At 50.9% G+C, this 17813-nt stretch overlaps 1 protein-coding gene across 3 annotated transcripts in view; it reads left to right on the top strand.

Moving 5' to 3' along the window:
• The first annotated feature begins 445 nt into the window (after positions 1 to 445).
• The window catches only part of FGD1 (FYVE, RhoGEF and PH domain containing 1), a 38659-nt gene continuing 21291 nt past the window's right edge, over positions 446 to 17813 (top strand). For 2 of the 3 annotated variants that reach the window (XM_015104884.4, XM_015104883.4), the window contains exon 1: positions 446 to 1558. In XM_015104884.4, coding sequence (XP_014960370.2) covers positions 1252 to 1558 — 307 coding nt within the window. In that variant the 5' untranslated portion in view covers positions 446 to 1251. Of the gene's footprint in view, positions 1559 to 16303; positions 16406 to 17813 lie in introns of those variants that run through there. The other variant, XM_042242421.1, reaches the window with a different exon arrangement.

Here is a 17813-nt window from a genome sequence, read left to right as displayed (position 1 = left end):
CTCCCGCAGTGTTTAGTTGCCTGGGCACAGGCATAGAAAAGATGGACAGTTGGGCTGATTCAAGGTTGGGATGTTGCCAGGCAGATGCGACAATCCTGGGAATTGAGGCTATTGGTCAAAGGTGGCAAAATGACCACGAGATCTGATCTGAGCTGAGTATGAAAGGCAAGTCCCCTATGAGCCAAGCTCTAGAGAAACTCTGGAACATTTGGAAAGGTTGATAGGAAAGAGACTGAGAATGAGCAGAGAGAGACAGACCTGAGATAGGACAGAAAGGCAGATTTGGGAAGGTTGAGCCCTTTGACTTGCCTATGCTGGACCAGGGGTGATGGCTGAGGAGGAATTTTTAAGGAGGAGGGCCTAGAGGGCGGTCGTAGCGAGAATAGAGGCCGGCCCTAGTTAGGGGGCGTGGCCAGGCGCAAATTCTGAGCGAGGGGGCGGGACCCAGGCAACTGGGTCCCAGCGCCGCTGTGGCTGTGGCTGCTTCAGCGACGACTCCCGCCTCTCCACCCCCCTTCTCCAGGCTCCTTCCCGCCCGCCACCGCGGAGACCCAGGCCGAGGCTGGAGAGGACGGTGGAGCCGGGCCTAGACTGTTCCCCTGCCCCCGCTGCTGGAGCATCGTCTGGAGGCATTGGCTAAGGGAGAGCCCCGCAGCCCGAGCGCGCGGCACACAGGCGCGCCCCCCGCCACCGCCATCCTCTCCTCCCTCCCTCCCCTTCCCTCTCCTTTCCTCCCCTCCGCCCCCTAGCCTCCGCTGCGGCGGGAGGAAGAACCCTTTCCGAACAGCCAAGAGAGCCTAGATCGATTCCCATTTGGGGAGAGAGAAGAGACCCTGAACTCGGAACTGACCGGCCACTCGCCCCTGGGCCACGGAAGTGGCTCACTGCTCGCGAGAGAGCCCACGCCGAGCGCAACCTCCCGACCCTCACTCAGCCGCTGCCGCATAGACAGCGCTCCCCAGAGGGCCCCCGGCCCCGCCGAACCCACTCCCTGCGCGGGGCCGGGGCCGGCGATGCCTAGCACCGCCGCGGCGGTGGCCGCGGCTACTGCTGGTACTGCCACCGCTGCCACGGCTGCTGGCCCGGGCCCGGGCTGGGGGCTAGAGTCTCCGCAGTGGGGCTGAGCCCGCAGCCCCGCCCCCCGAGCCTGAGGCCGCTGCTCCGCCGGGCGCCGGGCCTCCTCCGCCCGTGCCTCCGCCCCAGGAGCTGGAGCCAAGCGGGGAGCCCGGGACCCGCGCCCAGGCCCGGACTATGCACGGCCACCGAGCCCCGGGGGGCGCCGGGCCTTCAGAGCCCGAACACCCAACCGCGAACTCCCCCGGCGCCGCGTCACCGGCCTATGCTGACTTGGACCCTGGAGCCTCGGAACCCGGACTGCCGGTGCCCAGGGGCTCAGGCTCGGCTCTCGGCAGCCTCTTGGATCCCCAGTTTGCCGGACCCTCGGACACCAGCCTGGGCGTCGCTCCAGGCCCCCGGGTCTTGCCCTGCGGCCCCAGTCCACAACACCACCGGGCCCTACGCTTCTCCTACCACCTGGAGGGCTCACAGCCCCGGCCTGGTGAGTGATTGAGAGAGAATGGGAGCCCAAGCCCTGGGCCTAGGAGCGAGTTCTTGTTCTCAGGGCCGGCTCGCTCACCACAGCCCTTTGACTCTTCTCAACCTCCAACCCCTTCCCTTGCTCCTCGGCCTTCTAATTCTTTCAACCCCAGTCCCACCCCCACCCTCAACTCCCGCCTCCTCTCTGTCCGCTGTGCCCTCTCAACCATTGCGATCCCCTTCTCTTCTATCTGCTGAGGCTAATGGGAGAGGGAGCACTCTAAGAAAAGGGGTAGGATTGCAAGGCAGGAAGGGGGATTTGGTTGGAGGAACTGGGGTTTGTTTGGGGGAATGGGAGAAAAGGAGTCTTCCAGTTGCCAAGCACCTACGTTGTGCCAGGCACCGGGCTGGGTGCTTTACATGGGTTTTTATTTCATCTTCAGGAGCCTCCTGTGAAGTAGATATCCATTTTGTAGGTGAGGGAACTGAGGCTCAGAGAAGTTAAGTAACCTGTCCAAGGTCACACAGCTAGTATGGAGACAGGATTCCAAAACAGATCTGTTTGAGTCCAAAGTCTATGGTCTTTCTGCTTCCCCATACTGAGCTTGGAGACCATGAAAGTAATGCCAAGCTTTCTGCTTATGTGATTTTCTCCTGTACTATTCAGCAGCTCTGGAGTATGAGTGGAAAAAAAAAAAAAGAGGGATGCTGGATTGATCCAAGGTTGGGGTTTTGCCAGTGTGTGTGGCAGGAGGACAAGGGAAGGAGGGAGTGAAAGGTGCTGATGAGAGAGAAAGGTGGTCTTAAGAGGTGGACCTTGGAGATCAAGTTGGAGGGAAGGGCTGGAGGTGGTGATAGGTAGGAAGATAGCAGAAAGCTGGTGATGGTTGGAAGGGGTGGTGCAAAAGCCAGTTGTAGCAGAGCTGGAGAGGTACAGGACTACAAGGCTGGTTGTAAGAAGTCAGGATGCTTGAACTTGGATTTGCAGAGTGGAGTGGCTCTAGGTCAGGCTGGGACCACTGCCCACTGCCTGGAGAGGCCTTCGTGCTGCAAAGACCTGAGTGTCTGAGGAGTCCAGCAGGGCCTCCTCTATCTGGGAACATCCCATGTGGACCTGAGCCCAGGAGCTATGGAGGAAGAACAGTGCCTTCCACTAGGCAACACTGAAGGAGCTGTTGAGCCTCTGGGACCTCCCAGGGCCCACATCCCAGGCTCCTCAGATTTAGGGGACTGTGGACCAGCACCAGGTAGCATTAGCAAAGCATATAAGTATGAGCAACTTGTGTCCCTTGCTCTTCTTGTGACCTTGAGCTAGTCATGGAACCTCAGGGGCTCACTCCAAATGGGCTGGAGATAAATCAGCTAACAATAGGCCTTTAACACCCTGCCTGCATGTTGCTCCTGCTGACTTTCCAAACTCCCCTTGACAGACACTGTGTGGAGCAAGTTACTCACCCACTTTATTGCAGCACCTTCTTTCAGATCCCAAAACATGCCACGAGCACTCCCACCTCGGGGCTTTTGCATCTGCTTTTCCCTCTGCCTGGCAGCTCTTCCCCCAGCTCTCCACCTGGCTTGTTTCTTACCCTTCAGGTCTCAGCTCAAATGTCATCTCCTCTGAGAGACCTTCCTTGATCACTTTAGGTAGGGGCCCTTGTGGGTGTCCATCGAAGTTGCCAGTGCACTTCCATCCTTGCGCTTAGTACATATGCAGTTATCTTATTCTATGTATCTACTTATTTATTGCCTGTCTTCCTCAACTAGAATGTGAGCTCCATGAGGCAAGGGGATTGTATCTGTTTTGTTCATCATTGGATCCCCAGCAACTAGCATAGTGGCTAGCATACAATAGATGCTTAATAAATCCTTGTTGAACAAATGCCTAAACAGACACAAAGGGGCCACATAGTAGGACCTCAGTAACTATTTGTCTAAGAGAAGGACAACTGAACTCTTGCCCTCCAGATACTCTTGGTATGGGAGTCAGTAGCTAGGCAGCATCTGGGCCCCTGGTCTCTGGCCTCTGATCAATACACAGCAGTGATTCTTCCCACTCCACCAGTCCTTCCAAATTACAATCACAATACCCATCATGAATCACTCCCCTCCTCCCCACAAAAAGCGGCACAAATTTCTGACAATTTTTTCCCAATGAAGTCCCTGCCTTAGTAGTTTAGTTCAGTTCAGTTGAGTTGCTCAGTCATGTCCAACTCTTTGCAACCCCATGGACTGCAGCATGTCAGGCTTCCCTGTTCATCACCAACTCCTGGAGCTTGCTCAAACTCATGTCCATCGAGTCTGTGATGCCATCCAACCATCTCATCCTCTCATCCCCTTTTCCTCCTGCCTTCAATCTTTCCCAGTATCAGGGTCTTTTCTAATGAGTCAGTTCTTTGCATTAGGTGGCCGAAGTATTGGAGCTTCAGCATCAGTCCTTCCAATGAATATTAAGGGCTGATTTCTTTTAGGACTGACAAACAGTATTAAAAAGCCTTAGTCATTGGTGGGTGTCTTTTTCTATTTTTTCACTTCAAGATGAGAAGTGGGAATAAGAAAGGTGTCAGGGAAGGACCTGACCTCTCATTCAACCACTCCTCACTAACTCACTGTAGGACCCTGGGTGAGTGACTGTCCTTCTTTGAGCCTCAAATTTCCTCATCTATAGAATGCCATGAGGAATCTATGAGATAGTGGTTGCAAAGCCTGCAGAATGAAATAAAATTTAAAAAAAGAAAAACCTTCTGAAGTGGAGGCGGAGGAATTACTCAGGCCCTGGCAAGACAAGCACTGAGCCATGTGATTCACAGCAGCATGGGGCGTGAGAGCCCGCCTCCCCCACTGCCTGGCCAACCCAGGAGTAGGCACAAGTGACTTGCTTCTTTCTCTACAGGACTTGCCTATAATTGGCCCAAAGAGGGCAGGGTTGGTGATTGTAGGGGGTGTGTGTGTGTGTGTGTGTGTGTGTGAGAGAGAGAGAGAGAGAGAGAGAGAGAGAGAGAGAGAGAGAGAGTCTTAAGTTTCAATTAAAGGGTTGAAACATTTTTAGTCCATATGTTAACATTTCTGTGTGCCTCCTGGCTTCCTCCCTCAGACTGCTGAAGCCTTTATAGAATCACCATCCTTAGGAGCTAGCAGTCCATCCTGGTGGTATATGTGTGTGGGGGGTGCTTTTTAAAATAATATATTAATATCTTATCCATGGGAAAGCTTTGAATTGCTTCAAAGTGCTTTGTCTTTTAGTTACCCTGATTCCTATCCAGGGGTTGGATGATTGTTTTATGCCCATTTCCCAGGTTAATAAAATGTGAGGCCTTATTGGGTTACTGAGATAACTCAACCTCTCTGAGATACAAGAGAGTGCTTTGAGAGAGTCGGAAAGGAGTTCCCAGGTATAGGTTTGTTCATAGAGATTTGGGAAGAACCCTACCCTCTTCCTCAGCTTTGGGAATATCTTTCTAGATGCTGGTTGGGAGATAGCTTGGGACTTGACCTTAGCTCAGTTGAAAGAGTTGTAAAGCCTTAAAGCCTGGTGTTAAAGTGGGTAGTGGAAGGACTGAGTTTAGGCAGCAAGAGGGGCTGGCTTCTCCTGATTTGGAGCCTAGGGCATCATCTGTCAAGCTAAGAGTTAGAATTGGAGCTGGAAAGGTCCCTTGTCACCATCTGGTCCTGGATTTCCTAAACTAGATGAAAATCAGAATCCCTTGTTGACTTTGAAAAAGTAAATGTGATTCCCAGACTCTACCTCAGAGCTCCAGAATCTTGGGGTTGCAACCCAGGAATCAATTATGAAAACTCCCCAGGTGATTCTGATATATAGCCTAGAATGGGCACCATTCTTGAGCTGGGACCATGGAGACTCTGAGAGGCAGTTTAGCTGTGATCCTACAATGAGTCAGTATCATTAGGATACCACATCAGCCTCTACTCTGATGTTGTTTTCCCAGGGCCCTTTTTTGGTCACCTCACCATAACTTCCAACCCTGAAGGGAGGCATGGGATCTAAGCTAAAGGGAATGAGTCAATCTCTCACCCATATAAGCACAGACACTGGGAGCCTCAGTTTACCCTTTATGCCCAGGTCTTGTGAATGGCTGCCATTTGGCCATTCAAATTGGAAGGCAGTTACAGTTCTGGGACTCTGGGACAGAAGAAACCTTGGTATCAGCAGCATCCAGCACAAGGCCTGGCCCAAAGGAAGGGCTCTAGAAGGGTGTCAGCAAGGTTTTCAGAGCTAGGAGGAACATGGAGGCAGTTCAGGTAGGACGTTCAGTATGAGCAAAGGCACTGAGACATGAGGCATCCTGGGACAGAGGCTGACATTGGGAGAAGCAGAAAGATAAGGCTGATGAAGGAACTTTATCCTGAGGGCAAAGGGAAATTTTGACAGGGAATGATGTGCTCAGATATGGCTGTTTGAGAATTCCCCATGGCTGTATGTGGAAGAGTGGATGGTAGGGGCACAAGAGTGGGGTTGGAGACAAGCAGGTAGGGATTGCAGTCATCCAAGCAAGAGGTGATGGTAGTTTGGATTATAGAAATGGCAGGTGCAGAAGGTAAGATCTGAGAGGTATTTTGGTGCTAACATGGACAGATCTTGGATGTAGAGGCTGAGGAAGAGCAAAAAGTCTGGGATGTTTCTGAGTTGTTTTCTGAAATCAACTACAGTGACCTGGTGGATAGTGGCGGGGCCACCTACTTACAAGAAAAGGAGCAGGTTTGAGGGAAGATACTGAGGTACATTTGAAAGCTGTTGCATTTGAGAGTCCTGGAGGGACACCTGGGTTGGAAAGCTCTGAAGAGAGGTCTAGGCCAGAGATGTTTGGGCGTTTTCCCACTGCCAGTGAGTACCACCAGCCACACAGCAGCTCATGGGGAAAGTGTACATGGTTCTGGGGGCCAGTCCCATCCTTGAAGACATAGATAGTGAGGTCAGCAGAGTCACCTTCAGGTGAATCATTCATTACTTGCCCAAAATTTGCCTTAGAAATGCCATTTGGGATGAGGGGAGGAGCAGTTTTTAAAGTATATTTGCATAAAGCTGAGATCCATTTCACATATACCCAGGGTATTGGCTGTTGCACAGAATGAAGGGAGTACTCCTGAAAAGCAAACCAAACATTAGTAAATTCCTGTGACTCCCTCCATGTTTTCCCTGCTAAGGGCATCCTGAGAGGCCTTAAAGGAAGGTTGCTCATGGAAAGGAGAAGAGAGGACTCCTGAAAGGAGGGGGCGGTAGGCTCTGCTGGTGGTTTTTGGAGAGCAGCAGTTTGAGATTCCAGAGGAGTGTCTGAGAAAGGACCCAGATTTGGTTCCTAGTCACCTGGGACCTCCCAAACAAATACAACAAAGGTAGCTACAAAAAGGACTAAGAGAATTGAAGTCTCCAATTGCAGATGGTTGGCGCCCCCATTCCTCCACCCTTTCAGGTTCCTCTGCCTCTAGGGGACGGCCTGGCTGGGGCTACTTGGTCCTTCAAGGGTGAGTGGTAGCTAACAGTGCCCCAGAAAGATGCCAGCCATGGCTTTCTGGAGGCCAGTTAGCTAAATGCCTTAGGCAGATGTGGAGCTGACCAGACACTGTCTGAGTGTGGCTAGGACCTGTCTGGAAAGAGGACAGGAAGTGTAGTCTCCTGATGCCCAGCCCGGAAGAATTAACTGCCCTCAACTGTAGAGAGCAGTCTTCCCTGGAGCAGTGAGTTCAGCCTCTCCAGGGTCCAATACCCAGTTCCTTGGACCTGGAAGGCATGACATCTCCAAAAGGTACCTCAACACAGAGGACTGGAGACAAGGATGAGGCTAGCAGCAGAAGGAGCTCAGCACTCCTGATTCACTGTGCCCTCAGGCTTCCCTTCCCACCACAACGCCTTCATTTCCCCATTTGTAACATTGAGGACCTGTTCATCACATTTGTCTGGTATATAATAGGGCATCAATAAGTTATTGGTGAGCAGATAAGGCAGAGTGAAAGAGAGGAGGGAGGGGGACATTTCTTTATTTAACAAATGTTTATTGAGTACCTACTTTTTGCTTGGCCCTCTGAGTTGCTGGCTGGACAACAAGGCAGGCTCAGTCCCTGTCCTTGTGGAGCTCCTTTCTAGCAGGGAAGATATGACAGGTAATTCCAAGCACAGATGCTGCAGGAACAGATGAAGAGGGGGCAGGCAGGTAAAAGAGAGGACACTTGAGCTGAGATATGAAGGATAAACAGGAATCCAGAGGTAAGGAGAAGCAGAAAAGCTGTTCAGGCCCACGAGAATGACATGTGCCAAAGCCCCAGGCAGAGGAGAGCACTTTCGAGGAACAGACAAGAGGCCTTTGTGCCTGGAGGGTGGGGGTGGGGAAGTATTCTCTAGCTGGGCCTTACTTGTCCCTGCACTCAGGAGTTTTGGAGTTCACTCCAGAGGCAATGGGAGATCATCACCAGGCTGCAAAAATTGAAGGGGACTGTGTTTTCATAAGCTGGTTGTGGTGTGAAGAATACCTCAGGAGGACCCTGAGGACGGAAGGGAAACCAGTTAGGAGGCTGGACTGGGAAAAATAGCCTATGGATTCCTACCCTCCGAAGAAGTTGAGTCTACAGGACTTGGGGTCTGGCTGGACTCAAGTGAGTTGAAGGAGCAGGAGGAGTCTCAAAGAAAGCCAAATCTCTGGCTTAGGGACTGGCGTAGGGAACTGGGTGGCTGGAGGAGCAGTTCCTAGGGTGGGGAAGCAGGAGGAGGAGCCACTAGGAGCTGGGGTAGAGCTGGGGTTTAGAATGCACTGAGTCTGAGGAGCCTGGAAAAGGGGCATCTGTGTGGCAGTGCCCAGTTAGTGTCAACTGTGTCCATCTGGGCCCCAGACTAAGGACGGGAGGGTGAAGGGCACAGGTGTGTGGCTGAGGCCCAGAGAGGGAACTGAAGGCTTTTCCCATTGCTGTTGCTGGCAGCTTTCAGCCCTCAGCGGCACTTCCACTGAGAAGGGGTTAAGTCAGGGAGGGAGGGCTCCTGAAGAAAGCGGGAAGGGAAGGGCGGGACTGGCAGCACGGCCCCAAGAAGCTCAAGCTGGCATAGAAGCTCTTCTGCCTGGGCCTTCTACGCCCTTGCCACCTCCCACGCTGCTGCCTTCAACTTCACCTTCACCTTCCCTTGCTCCCCCTTCTGCAGCTTCCCGACTCGCCTAGACTGGGCCTCCCTGCCTAATGTGTTCCAGGTGTAGCCACGGCCCCCTCCCCCACCGGGACACAGGGGAGGGGGGCAGGGAAGGTGCTGGGCTCTTTCACACTGCATCTCTTCAGGACTTCAGGACTTTGATTCTCCAGACAGCTTCTGTCTCCGGAGAACCCCTTTCTCTCATGTCCCTGGCAGGGGCAGGCAGTGGTGAGAGCCCCCCCACCAGCTCTGCCACTTTCTACTTTCATGTGATCCTGAGCAAATCACCTCATCCCTCTGAACCTCGGCTTTCTCATCTACAAAATGGAGTTAGCATCCTCACCTCCTAGGGTTGTTAGGATTAAATGCCACAAGTAGAGCACATTGTAGCCATGTTCAACAAGTGGCCCTGGTCTGCCCTTTTTGTCCGCTTTGCCTCTCTGGGCCTGCATCTCTCAGTGTCACTGTCTCTCTTCTGACTCGCCCCACCCCTTTTTTCCTGACTCCCTCTCTAGCTGTCCAAATTTCTGGGTCTCTGTAGTTTTCCTGTCTTTGTCCCGGTCTCTCTCTTTTTCCCCTCATGATTTCTCTGTGTCACCAAATCTCAATTTTGACCAGGCCTCAGGGAAGTAGGGAGGAGGGATGGGTAAGTGTTGGGGGCTCTGGGGTCACACACAGCAGGGGTCAGAAGGGCCATTCCCCAGTGGCTTTGTCCTCAAGGGGAGGGAAATCCCAGCCAGCGTGGCAGCCCCAGCACCGGGTAATTACTGCCCCCAGTGCTCCCAGCTGCAGCTCCACTCCCTTCCCTTCCTGTCCTCTTAAGTCCCCAGCCCCTCCCTGGGGGTGGAGCTACCACTCCCAGCCTTCTCTGGCCTCAGGTCCAGAGACTCTGGGAGGAGTTGGTTAGGCCTTCACAGTAATCCAGAAACTGGAAGAGGGATAGGCTGTCTGTGCTCCCTTGCGGCTGTTGTGTGTGTGTGTGTGTGTGTGTGTGTGTGTGTGTGTGTGTGTGTGTGTGTGTGTGTATGTATGTATGCACATGAGGGCACATGTGCCTGGCTGCCTAACTGTTTTTGTCTCTATGGGTCTGTTTTGTGTATATCTTAATGTCCTTGTTATTATGTATTTCCACGTGTATGTTATTATATATCCATGTGTTTCTGTGTGTGTCTCTAGGTCTGCATATGTTAAGTGTTCCTGTATTCCTGTTTTGTGTCACCTTGGCTCGGTCTGAGCCCTTGAGCCTTTTCCAGTTGTTTCTGTATGTGGGTCTCTCTGTATGTAGACTGTGTATATGTGTTTCTGTGCTAGTGCCTATCTCTGCGTGGCCCCTATGGGTCTGTATCTTGGTGGCAGTGGTTGGTGGAGGAGGAGAGTGCCTGCCTATCTTTTGGCCTTTTCAGCCCCTTCCTTCTATTCTTTCCTATTCTTACAAACCCAGGATTCTATTCACTGTGCCCTTCAAACACATGCTTCACTGCCCCACCCCTAGTATCCAAACCTTTGCTCAGTTTTCTTCCCTTGCCTGCAGGACTGTGCCCAGTCCATCTATATGTGAAAAAACACTTCCTGGACAACTGAATTCAAAACCCGTTTCCTTTAGAAAGTTCTCTTCCCTCCCCCTCTCTTCAATGTGATTTCTTTCCCAATTCAGCAGACATTGAGTGAGGATGTGCTCTGTGACTCTGGACACAAACACACTTGGGATCCAATCTCAGTTCAACCACTTCCTCAGGCAAGTTATTTTGTTTTTCTGTGCCTCAGTTTCCTCATCTATAAAATGGAGCTAATAGCATACAGAGTTGTTAGGATGGTGCCATATAGGAAACAATGCCTGGAGCACAGTAGGAGCTCAACAAACAGTTGAATCCTCATACCTTATATCTTCCACAAAAAAGTAAGCACCTTGAGTTCCAGAGAGTTCTAAAAGTTCTTGCAATCTCCTGCTTTTTTTCACCAGGCATCCTAAACAGGGCAGAAGACAAGACAGAATAAAAGGCAGATTCCAGTTCAGGGAACTGCTGGCAAGTATTGCATGAGCCAGCACTCTGAAACTGCTCAGGTCCCTAGGAGACTGGGCCCTTCCAGAGGGTGGAGGAGAGACTCCAAAGCTGCCACCCCAGGGCCATAGCATGTCAGATAGAGCAGGAAGTAAACAGCAGATGTGGAAGGGGCCTTAAGGACCATCCAACTCAGGTATTGCAAAGTGGTGGGCCACAAGTTGAATCTGACTCACAAATTTCATTTGACCTACTCAGTGTTTTTAAAATTAGGAAATTTCACACAAAAATCTGAATTTCTGATTTTCTTGAAATATTGGAAGACCTGAAAATGCAGGGGCCCTGTTACTGCAAGGTGACAATTAGAAAAAGGGGAGAAGCTGCTGTCCCTGCTTTAAGTGAGGCATGCTGCTGCTGCTAAGTCGCTTTAGTCGTGTCCAACTCTGTGCGACCCCATAGACGGCAGCCCACCAGGCTCCCCCGTCCCTGGGATTCTCCAGGCAAGAACACTGGAGTGGGTTGCCATTTCCTTCTCCAATGCATGAAGGTGAAAAGAGAAAGTGAAGTCGTTCAGTCATGTCTGACTCTTAGCGACCCCATGGACTGTAGTCTACCAGGCTCCTCCGTCCATGGGATTTTCCAGGCAAGAGTACTGGAGTGGGTGCCATTGCCTTCTCCGTGAGGCATATGCTCTCTATTTTACCCCCACCCTCACCATCCTCTATTGTTGTCCCATTTTACAGAAAGGTTCTCACTTTACACAAGGGTCCACACTTTACAGAAATGTTTTTCACTTTACAAAAGGAACCTCATTTTACAAAAGAGTTCCTCCATCTTACAGAACAGTATTGTATTTTGTCAGATTCCATTTATAGATGTCATGCATTTCACAAAAGGGTCTTTATAGAATGGTCCTCACTTTATAGAAAGTCACTCCACTTTGAGGAAACGTTCTCCACATTGCAGAAATGGAATATTGCAAAGAAATTGAAGAAATTTTTTCCCTTTTTATCAAAGCGACCTCTATTTTACAGAATGTTTCTCCAGTTTTCAAAAGGGAACACTCTAGGAAGCTCCTTACTTTCCAGAATGGCTCCCACTTTCCTAAAATGCCTTCACTCTGCAGAAGATGCCTCCATTTTTCTGCAGAGTCCTTATGTTCACAAGACCAATCCACTTCAAGGAAGGATTCTGAGCTAGCCAGAGGGTTCCTATAGACAGCTCCCCCTGCACTTCTCATACTTGACAGAGCTTTGTGTTGAAATTTCCAGAGAGAACATCTGCCAGGCCAAACAAGTTTGGCTGCAAAAGCAGAGCAGTGCAGCTGGGCTGGACCTCACATTCAAGGGGCTGGTGGAAAGAGGTGGGGCAGCTACCCCACCTTTATCCTCTGCCTTTTTCTCAAGCTGAGGGGCTCCCCTTCCCCACCCCCAACAGAGCTGGCTTCCCAAAGGACACTTTCTTATTTGCTGTTCTTTTCCACTCCCTCTTCTTTCCCCACCCCACCCCACCCCCAGGAATTCAGCTGTCTCAGGGGCCTATCTCACACCCTGGAGAGGCAGGGATCTGGGGGTTGCTGAGAGAAGCATGCACTGGGGGTCAAGAGGCCTGAGTGCCAGGGCTGGCTTCTGCCCACAGTAGCATCTCACCAGTTCCTACAATGAGAAGCACACAATACTCTCCCCATTTTTCAGATGGGGAAATTGGGGTCCAGAGTTGTGAAGCAATCCCCCAGGTCACCAGGGAGTTAATGGCTGAGTTCCAGTCTGTGGCCCTATTAGCTGTCTTGAGATTAAGCCAAGGCTACAGCTGGGAGAAGGGAGAGGGGGTGCTGCTGGCCAGGGAAGGGGAGAACTGGGAGCTGAAATTCCCAGAAAGAGGTGAGGGTCCAGTTCCAGTGGAAAAGTCCTTGTCCTCAAACTCAGCTATGGGGTAGACCTACTCTGCCACTAAGCCCAGAAGCACATGCTCAGGGCACCTGCCAGTCAGTGCCATGAAGCTACCAAAAACAATTTCTGGAATGATTTTGCTATTTCAGTACCAATAAGTTGTCATGAGAAAATTCCAAACTGTTATACTTCTTGAAACTTAGGATTGCATTTGGTTTCTATATTTTAATTGAATTTGAATGAAGGATGGGGTACCATTGTCTTTTCTCTGCCATTCTGTCTCTAGTAGAAATCCCGCCCTGATCTGAGGAACTGTCAGAGAGTGGGGCTGGATTCTGTGTTCATCTGTGACTGGGTTTGCATGTGTTTCTCGGTATGTTGATAGCTTTGTGTTGGGTTGCAGCCTGTGGCACGTGGGTTTATATATCTGTGTGCATAGTTTTGTTTCTTTGTGGATGTGCAGTTATATTGGCTTTCAAGTTCAAGCCACATTGCTGGGGGGCTGGGGGCACTATGTGCTTTCCCTTCTTTGTCTCATGGACTCCTCAAAACCAGGGGGCTGTGATTGTTATCCTATTTTCCACACAAGGAAACTGAGGCTCAGATAGATGGAGAGGCTTGCCCAGGGTCACACAGTTTGTAAGTGAGGGTGTTGGGATTTAACTGAGGTCTGTGTTACTCCTGAGCCAGATAGTCCTAGTGAAGGCTTCACAACATCTTAATCCATGCAGTTTGGTCAGCAAGTGTGATCAAGCCACCCTTCTTTGGAATAGTCAAGTACCACAGGTTTTTAAATTGTTGACTTTTTTTTTTTTAGTAAATAAGACCAGATTCAAGCTTATACCTGAAATAATGTCACTGTCATGAGCATTCAGGCACCCACTGAAGGGAAGTTGGGTAGAACCCACAGCTTGCCTCGTGCCACCTCAGAGGCCTGGCTCCACTTCATTTATTAGAATCCCTTCTCAACTAGAGCTTTTGGAATTCACCCCAAAAAAGTAGATTTGAATTTCAAATGTACAACAAAAAGTTTTTAGTATAGCATAATACATTTTGGGGCTTCCCTGGTGGCTCAGTGGTAAAGAACCTACCTGCCAATGCAGGAGATGCAAGTTCTATCCCTGGGTTGGGAAGATCCCCTAGAGAAGGAAATGAGAACCCACTCCAGTATTCTTGCCTGGAAAATCCCATGGACAGAGGACCCTGGTGGGCTACAGTCCATGGTGGTCACTAAAAGTCAGACACGACTTAGCGACTAAAACAATAAACAACAGCAACAAATACATTTTTACTTTAAGTATGCATGACATATGCTTATACTAAGAAATTATTCATTGCTTATCTGAAAGTCAGACGTAACTAAGCATCCTGTATTTTATCTGGCCATCCTGTCCCTGGCCTCTCCCTCCCTTGAGCTTCCCCAGTCCCGACAGACTGACCCCCTTGCACTTCCTGAGCTGCACTTAGCTTTTCCTGAATGAGAGTCTCTTGTCTTTGAGATTGGGAGCTCCCTGAGGGTCAGGATCAAGATTGCCCTTCAGCCTGCTGAGGGCCTGTTGGAGGGTTTGCCCCACCTCACAGCAGAGCAAGGGTTGTACCTAGGCATCCTAGTGTGCCCAGGGCGTGTTTCCCATTAGCAACAAGAGATGTCTGAGTGTAAGTATGTGTGTACACCCTGTGCTGCACACGTTGCATGTGGACCTGTGAGCAGCTCTGTGGTTCTCACTGGGTCTTTGCAGTTTTCCTCACTGCCCCCCCAACTCAGACCACGGACCAAACCTGTGCCCCCTGCAGTGAAAGCCTTTGGTCAAGTGACTTTCTATGGGGGGGGTGCCCTTTGTGGCCTCTATTCTGATGGGTACTGGGGGCTCTGGTAAACCCAGTGGTCAAGGGACAGTGCTGGTAGAAGACCTTGTCCGGTGTGTGGGTGTGGGTGCAAGTGTGAGAGAGAATATTATGGATTATCAACCATAAAAAATGGACTGGAAGATTTCCCTGGCAGTCCAATAGTTAAAACTCCACTTCCACTGCAAAGTGTGCAGGTGGGTTTTTTTATTAATTTAATTTTAATTGGAGGATAATTGCTTTACAATATTGTGTTGGTTTCTGCCACACATCAACATGAATCAGCCACAGGTATATATATGTCCCTTTCCTCTTAAACCTCCCTCCCACCTCCCACCCCATCCCACCCTTGGTTGTCACAGAGCACCGGGTTGAGTTTGCTGCATCATACAGCAAATTCCCACTGGTTATCTATTTTACATATGGTAATGCGTATGTTTCAATGCTACTCTCTCAATAAAGGGGTACAGGTCTGAACCCTGGTCAGGGAACTAAGATCCCATATGTCAAGCAGCTTGGCCCCCAAAAAATTAATTTAAAAAATGGACTGGAGAAAATCAATGCAGGACTTAAGGGGGTGGGGATGGGATGGGGCAGTGGAAAGAGCTCTGGTATCTAGGGCAGGGGAAGACCCCCCCTGGGAGCTCCCTAAAGGCAGACATAGAATTTTCACCTTCTCCAGCACCTAGTCTACTGGGCTCAGAGCAGGGCTCAGAAGTATTCAGGGGACTAAACTAAGCCAAGGAAAGCCAGAGAGTTCAGCATGGTCGTGAGGGGCCATAGAGAACTAGCTGGGAAGCTTCTATTTTCCCCGTGGGCAATGGGGAGTTCATGGCAGGTTCTTGTGCAGATAAGTGGTATGACTTGAGCTGGAGGTCCATTAGCCACTTAGAGGAAGCGACACATGGAGCCATGGGGGACACTAAGGGGAAACATAGAAGGAGACAGGAAAATGTAGGCAGAGGAACATGGAGTGAACACTGCAATAGGAAAGAGAGGGATCTTCTGTCTTCTTCCCTCAGTGGAGCCCTGCCTGGTTCTTGGCCAGGCTCAGGCTCCTGAATTGAAGCCCTGTTGTCATAATCTGTGGGCAGGCTTGGGGGTGTTGTTCTCACCAGCTGCACTGGTACTGACTTTCTGAAGCACTGGGGCACACCTCTGCCCCTGTAGTTTCCCCTCTTTCCCAGCTTCCTCTTGGAAAGCAGAGTTAAGAAGTCTGGTCTCAGATCAGTCTGCTGCAAGTCTGTCACTGACTTGCTATGTGACCTTGGGCAAGTCACTGCCCCTCTCACTGCCTTCATCTCTTCACTAGGATCTGCCCCTCTCACCTAGGAATCCAGGGTGTCCCTGAATATATCAGTCCCATTCTGCAGGGCTGCCTGCAAGGAGGCAGAGAGAAAGGAGAGGAAAGCCCACCTGTGAGCTCCCAGGTGAAGTGGGTGGGAAGGGAGCAGAGAGTGAACCAGAGCAGGGCCACAGAGTGTGGCATGGTTACCCTATCCCCAGGACAAACAGTGGAGAGAGAGAGAGGGGTCCTAACTAGAGAGGGGCTTGACCGCCCTGGATGGACTGGGTAGGGAGGGCTTACCCAGGGAGGCCTACCTGCTTTGAGGTATGGAGACAGGGCCAGGTGCGTGCCTCCAGGCTCAAGGAGGCAGACAAAAGGTACCTGCTGGGACTCTGGCACCCGTGTGTGTTACCCTGAGAGGGGTCTGCATGGTGGGTGTCTGGCTTTGCTCTGTGGATCTCTGGCCCTGTCAGCTGTTCTCTCTCTGTCTCTCACTTTCTCTGGCCATGTGGTCTCTGTATGTCTCTGTATGTGCCGCCCTCAAGGTGATTCATCCTCATCAACCCCACGCCCAGGGGAAGGGCAGGGCACGACAAGGCCAGGATATGCTGAGCAGGGCAGGGTAAGCAGCCCAGCTGAGCTGAGAGGAGCACCTCCTCCCTCCCAACCAGGGCCCTGCCTGCTGTGGGAAAGGAAGTGAGGAAACTGCACCCAAAGCCAGGTACTGAGTGGGGGAGGGGGGCTCAGCCCAGGGCCTAGGGCACCTTGTTCCTTCAGGGCTGGGAGGGGACCATGGCCTGAGACCCCGGGGCCTTTGTGACTGGACTGTGGCCTGATGGAGTCAGAGACCCTGGGAAGCTGTTGGAACCCTGTGGGTTGGGCTACTCCCTCCCTCCAGGACTAGAAGACCTGAAATTTCCTGCTGCTCTTTTTGCCTGTGACCCAGTGGAGTATTTCTGTGTTGTAGCTGTATGTTTTTGCAACAGAGGCTGCATGTGACACCATGACTATGTAGACCAGGAGGCAAGTGTCGTGTGTATACCTGAGCCCCTAAGACCCAGGGGCTCCACGGACATGTTTGTTTCATGAGTATGACATAGTAAGTTACGCCATGTGTGATTGTATGTCTGTGATTTGGGGTACATGGTGGCAGGTGACTTTGTATTGTTTAGTCATTGTGCAAGGTTGTATATGACATGGTATAATAACCCCCGATGGCTATATTCTTGTGACTGTGAACCATTTGCAGGTGTAAACCTGTAACACCATATCCTGGTGTGTATGACACTGTGGCCCTGAGATTGTGAGATACAGTGTAAATGGCACTGTATATCTTTGTGACTCAGTGGAACCATATTTGAGGAGTATATAAGTGGGTATATGATGGTAAGTGGTTAGGTGATTGTTATATGAGGCTATGTGTGAAATTGTAGATTTGCCACTATGTGACTTGTGTCTTTGTGACTGTGCATGGCCATGTTTGCCAGTGCATGTAATACTGTGAGGCTGTATGATAATATGTAAAGCTGTGACTATGGGTCTTTATGACTGTGTGTGACCAGGCTTTCAGAAGTGTGATAGCATGATTGGATGTTTGAATTTTGTGTCCCCAAAGTTAAGTGAAACAGTGTGAATAACACCTGTGTCTCTGTGACTGAGTGAACCCCTTTGTGACTGGTCACGTATGAAACTGTGACACAGGGTAACAGACTCTCGGTGGCTATGAGAGGTCATGTGACTGTGGCATAGCAAAATTGGCACCATGTGTGGGTGGGAGTTCTGGGGGCTCTTGGCTGCCACTCCCTCTCTTGTCCTGACACCTATTCGCTGCATCCTTCCCTACACGATGGTCTTTCATAGCTCTCTTCTACCCACAGGCTAGTCACCCAGCTCATCAAACTGCCATCTCTACTCTGCTCTGCTTCCTCCCTGACTTCTCTATCATCTGAGACGTGCCACACACAGATCCCTGCCCAGGCAGGCCACACTCCTTCCCTTAGAATGTGTCGTCCCTGGGTGCAGAGGTCCCCTCACACCTCCCAGACTGAATCTTCTCACCTCAGGGTGACCATCATCTCCCCCAGGACCAAAGACAGAGGTGGGTTTAGGGACCCCAGGTGAAGGAAGAG

Source organism: Ovis aries, chromosome X, assembly GCF_016772045.2.
Source record: "Ovis aries strain OAR_USU_Benz2616 breed Rambouillet chromosome X, ARS-UI_Ramb_v3.0, whole genome shotgun sequence".
Lineage (NCBI taxonomy): Eukaryota > Metazoa > Chordata > Mammalia > Artiodactyla > Bovidae > Ovis > Ovis aries.
The sequence above is the reverse complement of the archived record's forward strand: the minus strand, read 5'-3'. Positions and strand labels throughout refer to the sequence as shown.